This window comes from Dryobates pubescens, chromosome 2, assembly GCF_014839835.1.
Source record: "Dryobates pubescens isolate bDryPub1 chromosome 2, bDryPub1.pri, whole genome shotgun sequence".
Classification (NCBI taxonomy): domain Eukaryota; kingdom Metazoa; phylum Chordata; class Aves; order Piciformes; family Picidae; genus Dryobates; species Dryobates pubescens.
The window spans coordinates 15,703,150-15,724,872 of record NC_071613.1 but is presented as its reverse complement, the minus strand read 5'-3'; the positions used below and the strand labels follow the sequence as shown (position 1 = coordinate 15,724,872).

Here is a 21,723-nt window from a genome sequence, read left to right as displayed (position 1 = left end):
ACTTGATGATCCTTGGGGTCTCTTCCAACCTTAGTTACTGTGATACTGTGATACTGTGATACTGTGAATTGGGTCTTTTTGGTCTGAAAAAGAGAAGACTGAGGGGGGATTTCAGAAATGCTTGGAAATACTGAGAGGATAAGTGTCAGGAGGATGGTACCAGGCTGCTCTCAGTGGGAATGGGCACAAACCTGGACAGAAGCTCCATCTAAACATGAGGAGGAAACTCTTCAGTTTAAGGGTGATGGAGCACTGGAACAGGCTGCCCAGAGAGAGGGTAGAGACTCCATCTTTAGAGACATTCAAAACCAACCTGAACATGTTGCTGTGTGACCTTCTTTAGGTGATCCTGCTCTAGCAGGGGTGCTGGACATGATCTCCAGAGGTCCCTTCCAGCCCCTACCACTCTGTGAGTCCTGCAGCTGTCCCTCTCTGTCTGGAATGGCCACCTACATACTGAACAGACCTGCAGGACCTGGTAAATACAGAGGGAATACTACAAGTGACCCTGTTTAAACTCCCTGGAACTACTCTCGAGTAACACAGGAAAATGCAACTTTTGTTCTTCACCTCACTATAAAGAAGCACAGGAGTCCACAGATGAGGCTCAGATTTGATTCTGCATGTTGATTAACAGTTAATTGTAGTGTCTGGTGGGGGTTACACAGGCTGGAATGGAAGAAATGCTATCACTAGATTTCTAGGCATGTCCTGGATGCTGCTGCCTCCCCCACAGCACCATGGTATGACATTAGAACATGCACTGCAGCCACTCCTGAGCGGGGAGGCTCTAAACCACACATAAACACATGCAAGACACCACCCTCTTCAATCCAAATCATACACAATCAAATGCCATACATCACAAATCCTTCCAGTTGCCAGGAGACATACAGTTGCACCCAAGGTGGCAGGTGAGGTCTGGTTAAGAGGACTCCAGAACAGGGCTGGGCATGGAAGGGCAGTGGATCTTCTCTAAGGAGCACATAATCATGTGGAGATGTCCCACCACCTTCCTCAGCTATTAATAATGATGTGTGCCAACTCCAAGGAGCAAGACAGCAGGGAGAGACTTTTTGCCCTTGGTCACACTCTTCCTTGGTACCTCAGGAGTGCTAGAGACAGTGGCACTTGGTCATGGCTGGGCAGCTAAACATGCTGAAGGTTAAGTCTGCAGATAAATGGAGACCGGAAGGAGCCCAGGTAAAGATATCCATTGTGCTCATGTGCTTCACTAACATAAGCTGCTGTCACCCCATTGGGATCATGGAAGCTTCTCCTGTAGGATCCTGTCTCGCTCAGTTCAACAACCAGGCTGTACTTGGGCACAAACTTGGTCACTGTTTCCTGGCTCAGCAGCTAAGGGAAGAAGAAAATAAAAGAGAATCAAATCAACAAGGAAAGATTTTGCTCTCAGATCTCAGACACTGAAAGCACAAAGAAAATCACTCTCCTTGGAAGAATCCTTCTCCTTGGAAGAAGCAGCTAAGAGCATAAGTTGAGTAAAGTTTGAGTAAACAATATTACACAGGCCTAACACATCAGTTCCCGAAAAGACAACTTTAAAACTACAATAAACAAACAAACCAGGCCAGCAGAAGCAGACTCTGCTCCAGCACTAGGCTTAAAGGATGTCCACACAGCAGACACCAGCTTGTTCTTGTGTCCTGCAAGCAGCAGACATGGTGCTCTGCTCCCCAGAGCAGCACTCTGAGCTGGGTTAGGAACTGGCTGGAGGGCTGAGACCAGAGAGTGGTGGTGAATGGTGCCACATCCAGCTGGCAGCCATGCACCAGTGGCGTCCCCCAGGGGTCAGTACTGGGCCTCATCCTCTTTAACATCTTCAGTGATGATCTGGATGAGGGGGTTGAGTCAGTCATCAGCAAGTTTGCAGATGACACCAAGTTAGAAGCAGATGTTAGTCAGTTAGAGGGTTGAAGGGCTCTGCAGAGGGACCTCGACCAACTGGACAAAGGGCAATGGGCAGAGTCCAATGGCATTGCATTCAACAAGTCCAAGTGCTGCACTTTGGCCACAGCAACCCCATGCAGAGCTGCAGGCTGGGGTCAGAGTGGCTGAGAGCAGCCAGGCAGAGAGGGACCTGGGGGTGCTGATTGACACCCACCTAAACATGAGCCAGCAGTGTGCCCAGGTGGCCAAGAGGGCCAGTGGCATCCTGGCCTGCATTAGGAACAGTGTGGCCAGCAGGAGCAGGGAAGTCATTGTGCCCCTGTGCTCTGCATTGGTTAGGCCACACCTTCAGTCCTGTGTCCAGTTCTGGGCCCCTCAGTTTAAGAAGGACATTGAGACACTTGAACGTGTCCAGAGAAGGGCAACGAGGCTGGGGAGAGGCCTTGAGCACAGCCCTGTGAGGAGAGGCTGAGGGAGCTGGGGTTGTTTAGCCTGGAAAAGAGGAGGCTCAGGGGAGACCTCATTGCCCTCTACAACTACCTGAAGGGTGGTTGTAGCCAGGAGGGGGTTGGTCTCTTCTCTCAAGCAACCAGCACCAGAACAAGAGGACACAGTCTCAAGCTGTGCCAGGGGAAGTTTAGGCTGGAGGTGAGGAGAAAGTTCTTCACTGAGCGAGTCATTCGTCACTGGAATGTGCTGCCCAGGGAGGTGGTGGAGTCACCATCCCTGGAGGTGTTCAAGAGATTGGATGTGGCACTTGGTGCCATGGTCTAGTCATGAGGTCTGTGATGACAGGTTGGACTCGATGATCTTTGAGGTCTCTTCCAACCTTGGTGATACTGTGATACTATTTAAGGCTCCTGTGCTGCAGCCCAAGAGACAGCAGGTGTCAGAGGGATGGCAGAGTTTCAGCTGCAATGGCACTTCCACTGCAGACACTGCTTGGTGATTGTATTTTCAAGTCCTTCCTGTTTGAAGAGCACCATTGCTGGTTGAAAAGCACCATTCCATTTCTTCAGCATCTTAGGCTTCAGAGATTCCTTACACAATACAGAATTCCTGCTTGTCCTCATCCTAAACCAGGGTGTGACATGAGAACAAGCATAATGATGCAGAACAGAGGGGCAGCTAGCAGCACACACGACACACATTGTCTCCCAGCATGTCCAGGCTAGTGTGTAGAACAAGGCAGATGTCTCAAACGTTCTCCAGACACCTGGCAGGAAGCAGTTTAGGTACTTTGGGTACAAAGGTGAAGTCTTCATGTATCCAAAATGTAGATCCTGTGTTGCTGCATGGCTAGGGCTGAGAGAGCCTCTTTTTCTTTCCTGACAGGAGGCAACTTAAGAGATGTAGACCTGCTACTCAGAGAAGCAAATGTAAGTTTTACTACCCAAGAATATAGAGGAACTCTTCCACGTGGAGACAACCACAACATGTTTAACCAAGAAAGCCAATGGCATCTTGGCTTGTATTAGGAACACTGTGCCCAGCAGGAGCAGGGAAGTGATCATCCCTCTGTACTCAGCACTGGTGAGGCCACACCTTGAGTAGTGTGTTCAGTTCTGGGCCCCTCGCTATAGGAAGGACACTGAGGAGCTGGAGAGTGTCCAGAGAAGGGCAATGAGACTCATGAAGGGCCTGGAGCACATGGCCTACAAGGAGGGTCTGAGGGAGCTGGGGGTGTTTAGTCTGGAGAAGAGAAGGCTGAGGAGAGACCTCACTGCTCTCTACAACTCCCTGAAGGGAGGTTGGAGCAAGGAGGGGGGCAGCCTCTTCTCCTTGGTGTAAAGCAACAGGACCAGAGGAAATGGTTTCAAGCTGCACTGGATATTAGGAAACATTTCTTCACTGCAAGGGTTCTCAAGCAGTGGAATGGTCTGCCCAGGGTGGTGGTGCAGTCACCATCCCTGAAGGTGTTTAAGCAACGTGTGGACCTGGTGCTTGGGGCCATGGTTCAGTGCTGACCCTTCAGTGCTGGGTTGAGGGTTGGACTGGATGAGCTTTGAGGTCTCTTCCAACCAGATGTCTTCTGTGATTATGAAACCAAAAAAAAAACCCTCAAAGCATTTCAAACTCTTCCTGTGCAGAGGAAGAAGCAGGACAGAAGCAGCAGGGGGGGGGGGCGGGTTGGAACTAGATGATCCTTGTGGTCCCTTCCAACCCTGAGTGATACTATGACACTATGACCAAACAGTATCTATCACTCCCATCCCTACACTCAAGGTGATTTCTAACATATTTTTTTGGACTGCTTGATTTTATTTTTACCTTAAATATCATCCTTTTGAGCCATGGTTTTTCAGAGAGGAAATCCAGCATTGAGAATCCAGGGTTGGGACGGAGAGCTGCCATAGCCACCCAATAGCCTCCCGAGCTGCTGAGCCTGATGTTATCTGGAAGACCAGGCAGATTCTCCACAAACATATCTGCTCCCCCTTTCATCAACCCAGACACATAATACCTGAAAGTTACAGACAGCAGGGATCAAGACAGCTTCCATCAAGCAGTTTCCATAATAAATAAAAGACCCCAAAAGAATTCACTTTAAAAAAGCAAAAGGCAACCCAAGCCAACCCCAAAGCATTCATTTCTTGCCTTATCTTGGTACAGCCACATGCCCCCCCCCCAGCCAGCATCAGCTTACTCCACTGTGCTCAGGGAGCCCATGATGTGACTACACCAGTGGACAAAGGAAGACCAAGAGATGTCATCTACCTGGACTGCTGTGAAGCCTTTGACACAGTGGCCCCCAACATCCTTCTCTCTAAGATGGAGAGAGATGGATTGTAGGGATGGACTGTCCAGTGGATAAAGGGCAGTGGTCAACAGCTCAACGTCCAGTTGGAGATGGGTGACAACTGGTGTCCCTCAGGGGTCCATACTGGGACCAGTGCTGTTCAGTATCTTCATCAATGACACAGACAGCAAGACTGAGTGACCCTCAGCCAGTTTGCTGATGACACCAAGCTGAGTGGTGTGGTTGATGTGACTGAGGGACAGGATGGCATCCAGAAGGACCTGGACAGGCTGGAGGGGTGGGCTACGAACCACCTCATGAGGTTCAATAAGGCAAAGTGTCAGGTCCTGCACCTAGGTCAGGGCAACCCTTGGTATCAGTATAGGCTGGAGGATGATGAGATTGAGAGCAGCCCTGCAGAAAAGGACTTGGGGGTGCTGGTGGATGAGAAGCTGGCATGAGCTAGCAATGTGCACCTGCAGGCCAGAAGGCCAAAGGCATCCTGGGCTGCATCAAAAGAAGTGTGGACAACAAACAGAGAGGTGATTCTGCCACTCTGCACTGCTTCAGTGAGAACTTACCTGGAGTACTGTGTCCAGCTCTGGGGCCCTCAACACAAGAAGGGCATGGGCCTGACAGAGCAGGTCCAGAGGAGGGCCACAAAAATGATCAGAGGGTTGGAGCACCTCTCCTCTGAAGTCAGGCTGAAAGAATTGGGGCTGTTCAACCTGGAGAAGAGAAGGCTCCAGGGAGACCTAATAGCTATATTTCATCTGAAGGGAACCTACAGGAAGGCTGGGGAGGGACTGTTTAGAAGGGCCTGTAGTGATAGGATGAGGGGCAATGGTTTGAAACTAGAGCAGGACAGCTTTAGGTTGGACATGAGGAAGTTCTTTACAACGAGAGTGGTGAAATACTGGAACAGGTTGCCCAGGGATGTGGTTGAGGCCCCATCCCTGGGGATATTCAAGGTCAAACTTGATGGGGCCCTCAGCCACCTGATCTACTTGGAGATGTCTCTGCTCACTGCTGGGTGGTTGGACAAGATGAGCTTTGAGGGTCCCTTCCTATCCAATGCCTTCTGTGCTGGAAAGATGATGCAATCAAAGTGTCTACAGTGAAAGGAAAAAAAATGAAGTACTGGGGGAGGCCATGCCTTCTTAGCCATGGCTGACTAGGCATGAAGAGAGAGCAGGGCTTCTTTTGTCACTCAGGTCATTTCCTAACTGACAGTAGAGACAATTTCAGCAAGGTCCTACTCACCTTCTGATTCTGGCCATGGTTGTCTCCTGCACAAGGACGAAGTCTTCTGCAGGTGAGAGCTGGACACCATTGGGAAATCTCAGTCCCACCATTAAGACCTTCACTTCTTTTGTTACTGTGTCATATTCAAGCAAGCTGAAAAGAAAGCATTACAGATGGTCTTGAGTGAAGGCATTTATTCATCTTGGCTTCATCCTCCAGGCATTCTGTCTTCTCTCACATGCACTCTGCCCAAGTTAAAAAGGCAGAACAGCCAGGAAAGGTTTGTTTATGCAGACAAGAGAAGTATTAAGCCACTTGAGACTGGCAGCATTCATGAAGGATTTAGGCTGAGTGTAATGCTTACACCTTCACACAGAATCACACATGATAGCAGGGGTAGGAAGGGACCTCTGAAGATTAGAGAGTCCAACCCCCCTACCAGAGCAGGATCACACAAGAACAAGCCCAGGTAGACCTTGAAAGTATCCAGAGAGAGAAACTCCACCATCTCTCTCTGGGCAGCCTGTTCCAGTACTCTGCCACCCTCAAGGTGAAGAAGTTCCTTCTCATATTTAGATCTAACCTCCTACATTCATTACCTCTTGCCCTGTCACTGGAGACCACTGAGAAGAGTCTGGCCCCATCTTCCTGACACCCACCCCTTAGATATTTGTAAGCATTAGTAAGATCTCCCTCAGCCTCCTGTTCTCCAGGTTAACCAGCCCCAGCTCTCTCAGCCTTGCCTCATATGAGAGATGTTCCAATCCCCTCAGCATCTCAGTGGTCCTGCACTGGACTCTCTCCAGCAGTTCTTTGTCCTTCTTGAGCTGGGGTGCCCAGAGCTGGACACAGGACTCCAGGTGAGGCCTCACCAGCACAGAGTAGATGGAGAGGAGAACCTTCCTCAATCTGCTTGCCACACTCTTCTTAATGCACCCCAGAATACCCTTGGCCTTCTTTGCCACAAGTGCATACCACTGGCTCATGGTGAACTTCTTGGGTACCAGCACTCCCAGGTCTTTTTACCCAGAGCTGCTCTCCAGCAGGGCAGCCCCCAGTCTGTGCTGCTCTTCCCCAGATGCAGGACTCTACACTTGTCCCTGTTGAATTCCATTGGGTTTCTCCCTGCCCAGCTCTGCAGCCTGTCCAGCTCATGGTCTAGTCATGAGGTCTGTGGTGACAGGTTGGACTTGATGATCTGTGAGGTCTCTTCCAACCTTGGTGATACTGTGATGCTGGATGGCAGTGCAGCCTGAGAGGGCATCAGCCACTCCTCTCAGTTTGGCATCATCAGCAAACTTGCTGAGGGTACACCCTGTCCCTGCATCCAGGTCACTGATGAACACATTGAATGGTGCTGGATCCACTGCTGACCCCTGGGGGGACACCACAAGCCTGCCTTCCCTTTTGAAGCATGTGCTCCATGCAAGTTCTCCCGAAGGAAACAGAGGTCTCATTAGAATCAAAGAATCACCCAGGCTGGAAGGGACCTCTAAAGGTAATAATACTAATAACAATAATAACAATAAACAACCAGGTTGGAAGAGACCTTCAAGATCATCACGTCCAACCCATCAACCAATCAAACCCACCTAAACAACTAACCCATGGCACCAAGCACCCTATCAAGTCTCCTCCTGAACACCTCCAGTGATGGTGACCCCACCACCTCCCTGGGCAGCACATTCCAATGGGCAATCACTCTCTCTGTATAGAACTTCTTCCTAACCTCCAGCCTAAACCTCCCCTGGTGCAGCCTGAGACTGTGTCCTCTTGCTCTGGTGCTGCTTGCCTGGGAGAAGAGACCAACCTCTGCCTGTCTACAACCTCCCTTCAGGTAGTTGTAGAGAGCAATAAGGTCCCCCCTGAGTCTCCTCTACTCCAGGCTAAGCAACCCCAGCTCCCTCAGTCTCTCCTCATAGGGCTTGTGTTCCAAGCCCCTCACCAACTTTGTTGCCCTTCTCTGGACTCGTCAACATCCTTCCAAGTCAACATCCTTCCTAAACTGAGGGGCCCAGTCCAACCCCCCCCTGCAGTGAGCTGGGACACTCATACATTCTCTCACCCTTCCCTGAGCAGGGCAGTGTTTGCAGAGGTGGCTTCCTAAAGAGCAAAAAGCTGAAGATCAGGGAAGTGGTGCAGTCCACTTCCAATGCCCTGGGGAGGAGATACTTGCCGCCCATCATCTGTGCCCTCCATAATCAAGTACAGGTAGTCTCGTCGTTGCCACTTGCTGCTGGAGTCGGTGAAGTAGATCTTCCTCCCATCCTGGGTCACTGTAAGGTCATTCAAGAATGACAGCTTCTGACCTTCAACTGGTGTCTTGGTCGACACAAGCAGTTTCGTTTCCCCTGGTCACAAAAGGAGAGAGAAACAGAGGCACACACGAGGCAAGACTTTGGTATGTCCTTCCTTGGAGGTGAGGCAAAGACTGACAGGCAACTAGCAGGCACTGCACCTTGTAGCCATCTGTGCCTCTGTTAAGTGATAAGGTTTGGGCTTGTAGTGGAACAACTCCACGTTGAATAGATCTTTATCAATGGCCAGGCCAGGGGATTGAGTGCACCCTCAGTAAGTTTGCAGCTGACACTGAAGTGGGAGGGAGCACTCATCTGCTTGAGGGTAGGAAGGCTCTGCAGGGAGATCTGGACAGGCTGACTGGATGGGCCAACACCAAGTGCAAGAGGTCCAACAAGGCCACGTGTTAGATCCTGCACTTGAGTCACAACAACCCCATGCAATGCTCCAGGCTTGGGGCAGATAGGCTGGAACGGCACCAGACAGGGAGAAACCTCAGTGTTGATCAACAGCCTGAAGAAGATGAGCCAGCAGCATACACAGGAACACATCCAGGCAGCTTTTGAAAGTCTCCAGAGAAGGAGACTCCACAACCTCTCTGGGCAGCCTGCTGCAGTGCTCTGGCACCTCAGAGCAAAGAAGTTCCTGCTCATGTTGAGGGGGAACTCGCTGTGTTTCAGCTTATGCCTGGTGTTCCTTGACCTATTGCTGGGCACCTCCAAAAAGAGACTGTGACCTTCTTCTTGACACCCACCCCTCAGATATTTATAGACATTGATCAGATCCCCTCTCAGCCTTCTCAAGAATAAACAGCCTCAGGGCTCTCAGCCTTTCTTCACAGGAGAGATGTTCCAGTCCCTTCATCATCCTCATAGCTCTCTGTTGGACTCTCTCCAGCAGGTCTCTGTCCCTCTTGACCTGGGGAGTCCAAAACTGGACACAGTATTGCAGCTGTGGTCTCACAGGGCAGAGTAGAGGATGAGAACCTCCCTGGACCTGCTGGGCACACATTTCTGGATGCACCCCAGGATGCCATTTGCCCTCTTGGCCACAAGGGGGCACATTGCTGTCCCATGGATAACTTACTGTCCACTAGGACTCTGAGGCCTTTCTCCATGGAGCTGCTTTCCAGCAGGATGACCCCTGGTCTGTACTGGTGCCTACTGTGATTCCTTCCCAGATGCAGGACCCTGCACTGGTCCTTATTGAACTTGATGAGGTTTGCCTGCAGCCAGCTCTCAGCCTGTGCAGGTTGTGTTGGATGGCAGCACAGCCTGGCAGGTGTCAGCCACCCCCTCCCAGTTTGGCATCATCAGGAACTTGCTGAGGGTACTCTCAGTTCCCTCATCCACGTCAGGGATCTTCAGCTGCACCAAAATACATCTTTCTTCCCTTGCTATAGATGGAGGTCACAGAGAAAAGCTCTTAACTTTCCTATCACACCCTGAGATCAAGGCCAAAAGAGAAGTACAGCAAACATGACAAGAAGTTTATGTAACAGCCTTTCCCCACCCTGCTCTGCGAGAACTGGAACAGACACACAGAGCTTTATGCACAGATCCTGAGGCACTCCTGTGAACAACCAAAAGTCTTGTGTAACCAGAAAACAGGCCACTCACCTCTGATACAGACAGAGAGAAGAAATCATTGCCACAAGAAAATAAATACCAAGCCCTTGTGAGCCATGTTTCATCCAGACAGCTCCAACCCACCTCACAAAGAAGGCAGGCAACATTCTGCCTGCAGTGCCTGGCAGAGCTGCAAACACCACCCAGATTTCTCAGTAGAGGAGAACTTCTGAGCAGAAAAGTCATACCTGTGCTAGGGTTGACCTCATAGAGTCCATAATAGGCATCTGCCACAAAGAGGGTGTTATTTGGCCCCACTCTGATGCCCAGTGGCCTTCCACAGGTCGGCTCATCCTCACGGCTCCCTGAGGAAACGATTTGCAACTGGTTTTCCAAACAGCAAGAAACACAAATCACTGAGGCTGCCAACACAGGCAGCCCAGCTGTGGCCTGACAAAACCCCATGCCCAGCACCACACACATTCACAACACAAATTATTCTTACTTTCAGTGAGTGAAGCAGCCCCATGTTTTCACAGAATGCATCTGGTTGGAAGAGACCTCAAAGCTCATCCAGTCCAACCCTCCAGCCAGCACCGAAGGATCAGCACTAAACCATGGCCCCAAGCACCAGGTCCACATGCTGTGTAAACATCTCCAGTGATGGTGACTCCACCACCAGCCTGGGCAGAATATTCCAATGCTTGAGAACCCTTGCAGTGAAGAAGTATTTCCTAGCATCCAGCCTGAACCTCCCCTGGTGCAGCTTGAAACCATCTCCTCTGGTCCTGTCACTTGACACCAAGGAGAAGAGGCTGCCTCCTCCTCGCTCCAACCTCCCTTCAGAGAGCAATGAGGTCTCCTCTCAGCCTCCTCTTCTCCAGACTGAACACCCCCAGCTCCTTCAGACCCTCCTCTTAGGCCATGTCCTCCAGGCCCTTCTCCAGCCTTGCTGCCCTTCTCTAGACCTGCTCCAGCCCCTCAATGTCCTACCTGTAGTGAGGGGCCCAGAACTGGACACAGTACTTGAGGTGTGGCCTCACCAGTGCTGAGCACAGGGGGATGATCACCTCCCTGTCCCTGCTGGCCAGTGTTCCTCATCCAAGACAGATGCCATTGGCTTTCTTGGCCCCCTGGGCACTGCTGACTCATGTTCAGTCAACTGTCAACCAATACCCCCAGGACCCTCTCCAAGTCACAGCTTTCCAACCAGAGGTCTGTAGCTTACCATGGGGTTGTTTCACCTGTCACTTCCCAGGCTGGTAGCTAGCTAACAGTTGCCCTAAATAGGGGTGAATGCCAGAAAATTGGATTCATCTAAAGGCTGATTCTCAGATGGAATCAGTTTTAATGTGGGGGGTCTTCTTCTTTTCGTCTTTCAATACAAAAGAAATATACAGACATATCTGGGAACTTTGGGGTTTGTTCTGTTATGAAACAGTTTCTCAAGACACAGACAGTGAAGACTTCTTGATGACAAGAAAGAAGAACACTCTACACCTGAAAAGTTCATTTACTTGAGTTCTGAAGAAATAAGAACATCTCTGGATTCCCTGGATTGAGAGGGTTCTTTCATATGGCTGTGCTATGGGCATTTGAGGAGGATGGCAGGGATATGAGGGCACCATCCCAGTAAGACTGGGTCCTTGAGCAACCTGGTCTAGGGGAAGATGTCCCTGCCCATGGCAGGGGGGTTGGAACTAAGTGATCTTTAAGGTCCCAAACCATTCTATGATTCTATGATTTGTAGTTTGGAAGACTAGTGAGAGAAACCTCTGAGAAAGTAGCCAGCTATGGCCTTTTCACTTCCATCCCCAAGCCAAGGAGGACAAGACACGAGTCCAGGTTCCCCACTACTTCTTAGGACCTCCAGAGAAATAAAGCAGCATAATCTTTCCACCTCTCCCAAGCACAACCGAAATCACTGATGCTTCATATCCAACTCAAATTCATGTGTATGCCTTTGAGTGTAGCAGATCACTGCCAACAGGCTGCCCAGAGAGGCTGCAGAGTTTCCTTCTCTGGAGGCTTTCAAAAGCCACCTGGACATGTTCTTGTGCAACCTGCTTTAGGTGTTCTGGAGGTCCCTTCCAGGCTCTACAATTCTGTGATCTTCTACAGACAAGCCAAGCATGCTGCAGCTTCATTAGAGTGCAGGCTTTGCAGTCACAGTATAAGAATCCCTTACTACTAAATTTTACTGCTGAGAACAATGTCCTTTGCTATCAAGAGCACCTATTCCCTTCTTCTGGCCTTTCCTTCTGCAGCTCCTTCCAGTGCTTACATACATATCCCCACTCATACTTCATTCACCCAAATATATCAGTATTTGTTACAACTAGTCATGAGGCCTTGGGTACCAGGTTGGACTTGATGATCTCTGAGCTCTTTTCCAACCTTACTGATTCTATGAACCATCTGCAGAGGAAGACATGCCCTTGCAGAAGCAACCCAGACAGAACACCAGTTTAATCAACACAACCCAGATGTTTTCAGGTATGTTCAGGAGCTGGCACTCACCACAAGGCCCATGGCCAATTCTGGCTATTGTTTCTATCTCCCCATCTTCAATCCTGAGAATCTTCCCATCAGCTGTCCCAGTAAACAGCACATCTGCAAAAAGAAAACTCCTGTCATTAGCTTGATGGCAAAATTGCAGTGGTAATCATTTCTTCTACACAACCTTTCTGCTAGCATGAAGCAGAATTCATGGTTGAGATCTAGGGAAGCAATGGCTTGCTTCAGCTACAGCAAAAGAATAAAGAGGGAAGGGAAAAGACAAAGGCAAATATGAGTATTTAGTTAAGAGTTCCTCTAACTCAAAGAGAAGATGAAGGATTTAAACTTCAGGAGGTAAAATACGGGATATGAATCTTTTCACCCATGAGTTGTCCAAATCCTTGGTTAAAGGTTAAATACATGAGGAGCAGCTGAGGGAGCTGGGGTTGTTTAGGCTGGAGGAAAAGAGGCTGAGGCGAGACCTCCTTGCTCTCTACAGCTCCCTGAAAGGAGGCTGGAGTGAGGTGGGGGTCAGTCTCTCCTCCATAGGAAGGACAGGACAGGACAGGACAGGACAGGACAGGTTGGAACCAGGCTGGAAGCAATAGGATGAGGGGAAATGGCCTCAAATTGCAGCAGGTGAGGTTTAGATTGAGTATTGGGAGAAATTTCTTTAGATTAGAAGAAACATCTTCACTGAAAAGGTCCTCAAAACCTGGACTAGGCTCCCCAGGGTTGAATTCCCGTCCCTGGAGGTGTGGAAAAGACACAGAGATGTGGTGCTGGCAGCCATGGTTTAGCACCAACCCTGGCAGAATTAGACAGCGGTTGAACTGGATGATCTCAAAGGTCTTTTCCAAGCAAACTGAGTCTATGATTACAGACATGCACAAACAGATGTTTTATTACTAAACACACACAGAACCACAGAATTCCACAGCAGCTGGAAAAGACCTTTAAGACTTTTGAGTTCAACCACAAGCCAGCTACCACAACCACTAAACTATATCCTGAAACACCACATCTACACTCTTCTTGAACACCTCCAGGGATGGTGACTCCACCACCTTCCGGGGCAGCCTGTTCCAACACCTGACCTCTCTTTCAGAAAAGATTTTTTCCCTCATATCCAACCTTAAGCACCCCAGCACAATTTCAGGCCATTTCCTCTTGTTCTGTCACCTGATAGTACGGAGAAGAGACCAAACCCCACTTCAACCTCCTTTCATGGAGTTGTAGAGAGCAGTAAGATCTCTTCTTAGCCTTTTTTTTTCCCAGACTAAACAACCCCAGTTCCCTCAGCTGCTCCTCAACAGGCTCTCCAAACCCCTCACTAGCTTAGTTGCTCTTCTCTGGACACTCTACAGCACCTCAATGTCTTTCTGATGCTGTGACACTCAAAACTGAAACCAGCACTCAAGCTATGGCTTTACCAGTGCTGAGTACAGGGGCACAATCGCTTCCCTGCTCCTGCTGGCCACACTATTCCTGATCCAGGCCAGGATGCTGGTGGCCTTCTTGGCCACCTGGGCACACAATACACATACACACACAGAGAAAGTGGTTGCCATGCCATTTGTGTATGTAGCCACCTTGTTAAGAACCTGCTCAGAGATGGCATGGGTTTGCCATCTGTGGAGAACACACAAGAGATAAGCGAGAAATACGGGGTGGCATTTGTAATGCATGCAGCAGCACCAAAATGGAGATGTGCTATTCATCAGTTTCAGGTTTATTTCTGTCATACAAGCAAAAATTCACACCACAAACCTCAGCCTCCTGAGGGCCAACAGCCACAACAAGAGCAGCCAGCAGCCTGTAAATGTTAATTCCCAGTTAAGAGCTGGCTGCGTGTTGCAAACAACTTTCAGAGCTTGTTCAAGAGCTGCGCTGCTGAACAAATAGAATAGAATAGAATAGAATAGAATAGAATAGAATAGAATAGAATAGAATAAACCAGGTTGGAAGAGACCTTCAAGATCGTCATGTCCAACCTATCATCCAACACCACCTAATCAACTAAACCATGCAACCAAGCATCCTGTCAAGCCTCACCCTGAACACCCCCAGCGACGTCGACCCCACCACCTCCCTGGGCAGCCCACTCCAGTGGGCAATCACTCTCTCTGTGCAGAACTTCCTCCTAACCTCCAGCCTAAACCTCCCCTGACGCAGCCTGAGACTGTGTCCTCTTGTTCTGGTGCTGGTTGCCTGGGAGAAGAGACCAACCTCTGCCTCACTACAACCCCCCTTCAGGCGGTTGTAGAGAGCAATAAGGTCCCCCCTGAGTCTCCTCTTCTCCAGACTAAGCAACCCCAGCTCCCTCAGTCTCTCCTCATAGGGCTTGTGCTCCAAGCCCCTCACCAACCTTGTTGCCCTTCTCTGGACACGCTCCAGCAAGTCAACCTCCTTCCTAAACTGAGGGGTCCAGAACTGGACACAGTACTCGAGGTGCGGCCTAACCAGTGCAGTGTACAGGGGCAGAATGACCTCCCTGCTCCTGCTGGCCACACTGTTCCTGATGCAGGCCAGGATGACATTGGCCCTCCTGGCTGCCTGGGCATCCTCACTGATGGAGCAACATTGGAAGATCGTTCTTTGATAGCTTATTTTGTCAGTGCTTACCCCCAATATTGACGATGGACTCTGGCCCAAGCACTTGATTTTCCCATAACCTCTCAGCTTTCCGTAGCTTGACGTTGGGCTCAAGCGCGCCCGTCAGCAGGGGAGGCTCCTTCAAGCTGCAAAACACAACGCAGACCCTGCACAGACCTGCAAAACACTCTTGAGTAACACACTGCATCATTTTCTTGCTGGCTTGGCAACTCCTGCAAACCTGACCCATGCTTTATATTCAGCATGTTTCAAAAGAAAAGCCAGCTGACAAGCTGAAACGTTGCCTCCTGCTCAGCAAGGATCACGGACTCTCAGACTCAGAGAATTGTTAGAGCTGGAAGAGGCCTCAAGGCCTCAAGCAAAGAATGGGATCCTGCCAAATAAGCTAGGAAACAGGCAATTACACTAGGGTTCAATGGCCCCAACTTCAGTTTGTTTCTCCTTCTGCTGAGAAAATATCTGAAAAGCCAGGCAGGGAGCCTGCTTTGTCATCTGTTTTTAACCACATCCCAGCTGGTCAGTTATAGAATCAGAGAATTGTGAGGGTTGGAAGGCTGGAAGGATCATCCAGTTCCAACCCCCTTGCCATGGGCAGGGACACTCACACTACAGCAGGTTGTTCACAGCCACATCCTGCCTGGCCTTAAAAAGTGTTGGGTAGAAGGTTGGACTTGATCTTAGAGGTCTTTCCCAACCTTAATGGTTCTGTGATTATTTCTTAATCCACTTTACACAGATAACACTTATTTTGTTGAAAAAGAACAAAAACCCCAGAACACAAGGAAGTTATGCTTCAACAGCATTGCTTTCCAAACAAACTTACCTTATAGGCTGAGGGTCTATAGGAGAGTCCAGCAGAAGAGTTACTCCAAGCAGGGGCACAGTCAGAGATGCAGCCAAAGTTAAGAAGGTGACACGGAACACCTTGCTGCTGTAAGTGCTGCCAAACCCAGAGAGGAAACAGGATTAATGTGCTAAGCTGGCTGAAGACACAACAGTGTTTACACACCCTTTAACAGCTTGTTTTCTTCACTTCTGCCCAACTACCATCCCAAATGTCCTATAAATTAGAATCATAGAATTGTTAGGGTTGGAAGGGACCTCGAGAATCAGCCAGTTCCAACCCCCCTGCCATGGGCAGGGACACCTCACACTACAGCAGGTTGCTCACAGCCACAGCCAGCCTAGCCTTCAAAACCTCCAGGGATGAGGCTTCCACCACCTCCCTGGGCAACCTGTGCCAGTGTCTCACCACCCTCATGGGGAAGAACTTCTTCCTCACATCCAATCTGAATCTACCCATTTCTAGTTTTGCTCCATCCCCCCCCAGCCCTATCACTCCCTGACACCCTCAAAAGTCCCTCCCCAGCTTTCCTGTAGGCCCCCTTCAGACACTGGAAGGCCGCAAGAAGATATCCTTGGCGCCTTCTCTTCTCTAGACTGAACAGCCCCAACTCTTTCAGTCCGTTGTTCAGTGGTTTGAACCAAGGCCATGTTGCACCAAATCCCATTCAGCCAAGGAGGACTGGGGAGAGCATTTTGGTGTTTGTCTTTGAGTTGCACAGCCATGGGAGTCTCCTGTCCCCTTTTCACACCTCAGTAATTGGCTCAAATGCTGCTGCTGGCAGAGTGGCTGCCGTCGACCTAACAGGAACCTACACTGTGCTCACCAGAGGAAAGCCTGGGTGGAGGTCAGAGCAATCACCTTTACAGCAGCACTGGGGACTGATTAAAAATATTAAGGAGATGGAAATAAAAATAATTGCTTGACCATGAGCCTCATTTTCCATCGGTGACAGAAAATCTAAACTAAACCCCTGATGGTCTCCTCAGAAGCAGAGAGCCACAAGCCCACAGGAAGGGAGGTGTGGTAGGTTGAGAGAGGACTTAGCTCTCCCTCCTCCACAGAGTAAAAAAAACACAACTAGCCCAATCGAAGAGCAAGCTATATATTTACAAGCATATATGGAAAGCAGGTTATATATAACACAATATATACAGGTATTTACAATATATACACAGAAATACACAGCAAAGAGAAATAACACAACAAAAATCCCTCCCCGAGGGAGGGATCCCCTCCTTGGAACCCCCTCCCCCCCCCCCCCCCCTTCCCTTTTTCCCCAAAAAGGGGTTAGAGAGAGAGAAAGGCAAGTTACTAAGGAAAAGAGCTGTTGGTAAGCTTCAAAAGCCCATGCAGGATTAGTGTTTGCTTATCTAAAGGCCAACTCCAGCAGTTCGCAGAAGAAGCAGGCAGGGAGAACAGGCTGAAACCTCCAACTCCCAAACCGAACTGAACTGAGGAAAAAAAAATTCCCAACTGCTTCACAATCTAAAGCTGCATTTTTGTTTATCAACCAATGAAATTCGTTTAGAATATCAGAATGTTTTGGTTCTAGTACCAAAAACATTAGCCAGTGTGTTCCAGCAGTGTTTGTTCTTAAAGGCACAGCCTCAAACGACCACAGGAGGTAAGACCTGTGGTGGCTTGGGGCTGCTGCTGAGCAGTCTGTGTGTCTCCCAAACAGGAGTGTCCTGCAGTGAACACTGCTGCTGAGGAAGTGCTCTGGGTTCTGGACTTCCAATAATGGTTGAAAAGTTCTGCAGCCGTGGTCCTGACGCTCAGTTCTCGTTCTCTGCGTCTGCCCCCAAATGGAGTTGGAATCACAGAGGGGATTGGGTTGGAAGGGACCTCAGACATCATCTACTCCAACCCCCTCTCAGGGGCAGGATGCCTCTCAAGTAGACTTGGCTGCTGGAAGGCTCATCCAACCTGGCCTTGAACACCCCCAGGCAGGAGGCATGCACAGCCTCCCTGGGCAGCCTGTTCCACATCTCCCCACCCTCACTGGAAAGAGCTTCTTCCAGTCTCAGTCTGCCCTCCCCAAGCTTCAACCCATTGCCTCTCATCCTATCACTACTAAGCCCTTGTCAAAAGCCTCTTCCCAGCTTTCTTGTAGGCCCCTTCAAGTACTGGAAGGCGTTGGAGGAAGAACTCTTGTAGTAAAAGCTTTGTAATGGGTTGGGGCAGACCCCCTCCCCACCACGCGCAGAAATAACGACTCAGACAAACGGATTGCAAAAGTAGGGGAGAGTTTAAATAGAGAACAGCAGAACATAGAGAACAAGGAAACATAGTGACAAGGAAGAAACCAAAGTAAACCCAGAAAGACCCCAAACCCCACCTGAGGGTGCATCCAAAACCCCCAGGGCTCCTCCTTCCCCCCCTGCTATTAGGCTGGTCTCAGCTGGCCAGACCTGAGCCTGCCCATCCCCCAGTGGCCTTAGGCCCAATCAGGCCCATGGCCGGGAGATCTCTCCCCCAGTTACCAAGTCTCGGAGAGGGAAGGAAAGAGGAAGTGCCAGACCCCACCACAAAATTTATAGTGGTGCAAGGGATTATGGTAGAAATACCTAATTTTCTGTGTCCACCCACGGGGATGGACTTCTGGACACAGGAAACACCCCTGTAGCAGAGGGCACCCAGCCCAAACTATGACAAGTTTGCATCACTCTATCCTGGTTTGGGAGCTCCCAGTGGATGAAATTGCCAGTGTGTGCCACATGGCACCCAGGAGGCAAGCAGCTGCAAACTCACTGTCTCCAGAAAGGATGGCTGCTGCTTCCCGCTCTGCCCGGAGCATGCGGCAGGCCTCCCTGCAGTGCTCCTGGCAGGCTCCGAATCTCTGACCTTTTCTCTCTGTGTAAAATGTGCTCACCTTGAGTCATCCTCACTAGATGGGTTGGGCATCCACTTGGGAAGATGTTTCCCAGGTGAGCTGCATTTGCTGGAGTATGCTTGGCACCATCTGCTAGCTGAGAGATTTTGAGGGGCTAGGAAGGGCCCGGACTCAGCTCTGAGGAGCTAAATCAATTCAATGAGCCACGGAGCCACCACTAGATGCCGAAAGCAGGAGCAGGGATTTCAGGTAAGTGTCCTGCTTGGCTGGGACCAGCCCAGGCCGGCCCTGGGCTTCAGACCCCAGCACAGCTGACTGCAGTTGGTTACAGGTGGTGCTTGTTGCACCACAAGCAGTATAAAGGGGGAAGTTTGCTGGGGAGGGGCAGCTTGTGCTAGAGCTTCCTGCTGGGGCTCCTCCTCATCCTGCTCCTGAGGACTGCGTGCCTGGGTGCTGCGCCTGCTGCTCCTCGGTGCTGTGAGTATCACTTTCTAGACTTTACCTTGACATTTGTTTATGGAGTTTGTTAATTCCCCTTTCCTTTCGCCTTGTGGGGCTTCTCTCCTGCCCCCCTCTCTGCTGGGAAGATGTCCTCAGGGGTAAGGCAACTGCTGGAGGTCAGCCCCAGGCACAGGCTCAACGCAGACACTAGGAGTCCGGGGCCGTGTTTATACCTCTGCTGTCCTGGTGTGCGGAGGGTGGGAGGGTGGCCAAGCTGCCGTACCCTTAGCAGTTCCCCGAGCACTTGGAGCTGCCCTGCGGGTGCTAGGTGAAAGAACTGCTGCACCTCACCCCCCCTCCACGTACCCCATTCCCTCCCGGTGCCCTAGGAGCAGAGGGCAGCAGCTGCTCCCGCAGCTCTCTGCCTTCGTCACCCCCGGGTGCTGCTAATGGATGTTAGTTGTGTGCTCGGCCCCTGCGTTGTGCTCCAAACAGCTGGGGAGATGCCGTCGGAAGCGGTGCCTGTGGGGGCGACAAGGCAGTGAGGCGCGGGCTCCCGGCCCTGGCGAAGGTGGCTGCGGTGCCACAGGGCCAGCGGCTCTCACCCTCTGTGTACGAAAGCTCCAAAGCCTCGGGGGAAAGAGCTGCTGGAACACAGTCTGTAAATCAACTCTCAAGAGGCAAAGGCACTGACAGGCGGGCATAGGGCTTAGCATCCCGGGAGCAGAGAGCTTCCACAAGGCAGTTTATATCCAGGGTGGAAGGAAGAACGTTGCCCTGGGACCAAATGATTTGCACATGGTCAAGGGGATGGAGGGTCACACTTTGTGTTTTGTCCTCTTAAGAAACTGAGAATCTGTCCCTGCCTGGTCCTGGGGGCAGAGGAAGAGTTTTCCTCTAACAGTTGCTCTTTTCTTCTGCAGGCAGAAGAGTGTGGGCAGCAGGGCAAGATAGGAAATGTTGCCCCGCAGCTCTGTGCTGCTGAGCCCTCACCTGCAGCACTGTCTCCAGGCCTGGTGTCCCCAGCAGGCAAAGGACACAGAACTGTGGGAGAGAGTCCAGAGGAGATGACAAAGGTGATCCAAGGGCTGGAGCCTGGCTGAGGGTGCTCAGCTGGGAGAAGAGTTTGGGAGGCCTTCACTTGCCTTCCAGTACCTGAAGAGCTGCTACAGGAAAGCTGCAGAGAGACTTTCCCTATGCTCTTGTGAACTGAACCTAGAGCAGCACAAGTGTAAGGCTAAGAGAGGTTCCACTGGAGGAGCTCAGGGTGAGATTAGAGCTGCTGTGAAACTGCTCTCTAAACTATTTTGCTGCTTTTCTGTGTCTGACTATTTTTTTTTTACAATTTGTGCTTAGATGGGGGAAGGGGTTGGGCTGCTGCCTCCACCACCAGGGTTGGGCTGGGCTTTATGGGAGCCTTCAAAGGCAGGGTGGGGCTTGCAGTAGGCTGGGCATGCAGTGGGAAGGGCTGGGCTGGAGTTGCACCTCCATAATGTCACAAACGCTGGCCCCAGTCTGGGAGGAGGAGGGGCTGGACTTAGGCCTCCAATGTCAGGTGAGGTGCACTGCCAAGGACCAGCCTTGAGGCACACCACCAAGCGCTTGTGCCTTCTGCGTTTGAAGGTAGGCCTGTGCCTGGGACTTCCCCCTCCCCCTCCCCCTCCCCGGGGCGGGACTTCCCCCTCCCCTCCCCGGGGCGGGACTTCCCCCTCCCCTCCCCCTCCCCGGGGCGGGACTTCCCCCTCCCCTCCCCCTCCCCGGGGCGGGACTTCCCCCTCCCCCTCCCCCTCCCCGGGGCGGGACTTCCCCCTCCCCCCCCCCCCCCCCCGGGGCGGGACTTCCCCCTCCCCCTCCCCCTCCCCGGGGCGGGACCTCCCCCTCCCCCTCCCCCGCCCCGGGGCGGGACTTCCCCCTCCCCCTCCCCGGGGCGGGACTTCCCCCTCCCCCTCCCCCTCCCCGGGGCGGGACTTCCCCCTCCCCCTCCCCGGGGCGGGACTTCCCCCTCCCCCTCCCCGGGGCGGGACTTCCCCCTCCCCTCCCCCACCCCGGGGGGCGGAACTGCCCCCTCCCCCACCCGGGGGGGCGGAACTGCCCCCTCTGGCACTGTGCCAATTCCCCTGTATGCAAATTCCCGCGTACGCAAATCTGGCACCGCGCCAATTCCCGCGAACGCAAATCTGGCACCGTGCCAATTCCCGCGAACGCAAATCTGGCACCGCGCCAATTCCCGCGAACGCAAATTCCCGCGTACGCAAATCTGGCACCGTGCCAATTCCCGCGAACGCAAATTCCCGCGTACGCAAATCTGGCACCGCGCCAATTCCCGCGAACGCAAATTCCCGCGTACGCAAATCTGGCACTGTGCCAATTCCCGCGAACGCAAATCTGGCACTGTGCCAATTCCCGCGAACGCAAATCTGGCACTGTGCCAATTCCCGCGAACGCAAATCTGGCACCGTGCCAATTCCCGCGAACGCAAATCTGGCACCGCGCCAATTCCCGCGAACGCAAATTCCCGCGAACGCAAATCTGGCACCGTGCCAATTCCCGCGAACGCAAATCTGGCACCGTGCCAATTCCCGCGAACGCAAATCTGGCACTGTGCCAATTCCCGCGAACGCAAATCTGGCACCGTGCCAATTCCCGCGAACGCAAATCTGGCACCGCGCCAATTCCCGCGAACGCAAATTCCCGCGAACGCAAATCTGGCACCGTGCCAATTCCC

General features: G+C 51.5%; 1 protein-coding gene across 1 annotated transcript in view; it reads right to left on the bottom strand.

The window, feature by feature from the left end:
* Window positions 1-401: 401 nt before the first annotated feature.
* Window positions 402-21,723, bottom strand: part of APMAP (adipocyte plasma membrane associated protein) — a 38,235-nt gene continuing 16,913 nt past the window's right edge. The window contains exons 2-9 of the mRNA XM_054170940.1: window positions 15,701-15,817; window positions 14,887-15,002; window positions 12,283-12,375; window positions 10,011-10,127; window positions 8,073-8,247; window positions 5,915-6,049; window positions 4,183-4,375; window positions 402-1,359 (exon numbers count right to left, since the gene is read on the bottom strand). Coding sequence (XP_054026915.1) covers window positions 1,150-1,359; window positions 4,183-4,375; window positions 5,915-6,049; window positions 8,073-8,247; window positions 10,011-10,127; window positions 12,283-12,375; window positions 14,887-15,002; window positions 15,701-15,817 — 1,156 coding nt within the window. The 3' untranslated portion in view covers window positions 402-1,149. The remainder of the gene's footprint in view (window positions 1,360-4,182; window positions 4,376-5,914; window positions 6,050-8,072; window positions 8,248-10,010; window positions 10,128-12,282; window positions 12,376-14,886; window positions 15,003-15,700; window positions 15,818-21,723) is intronic.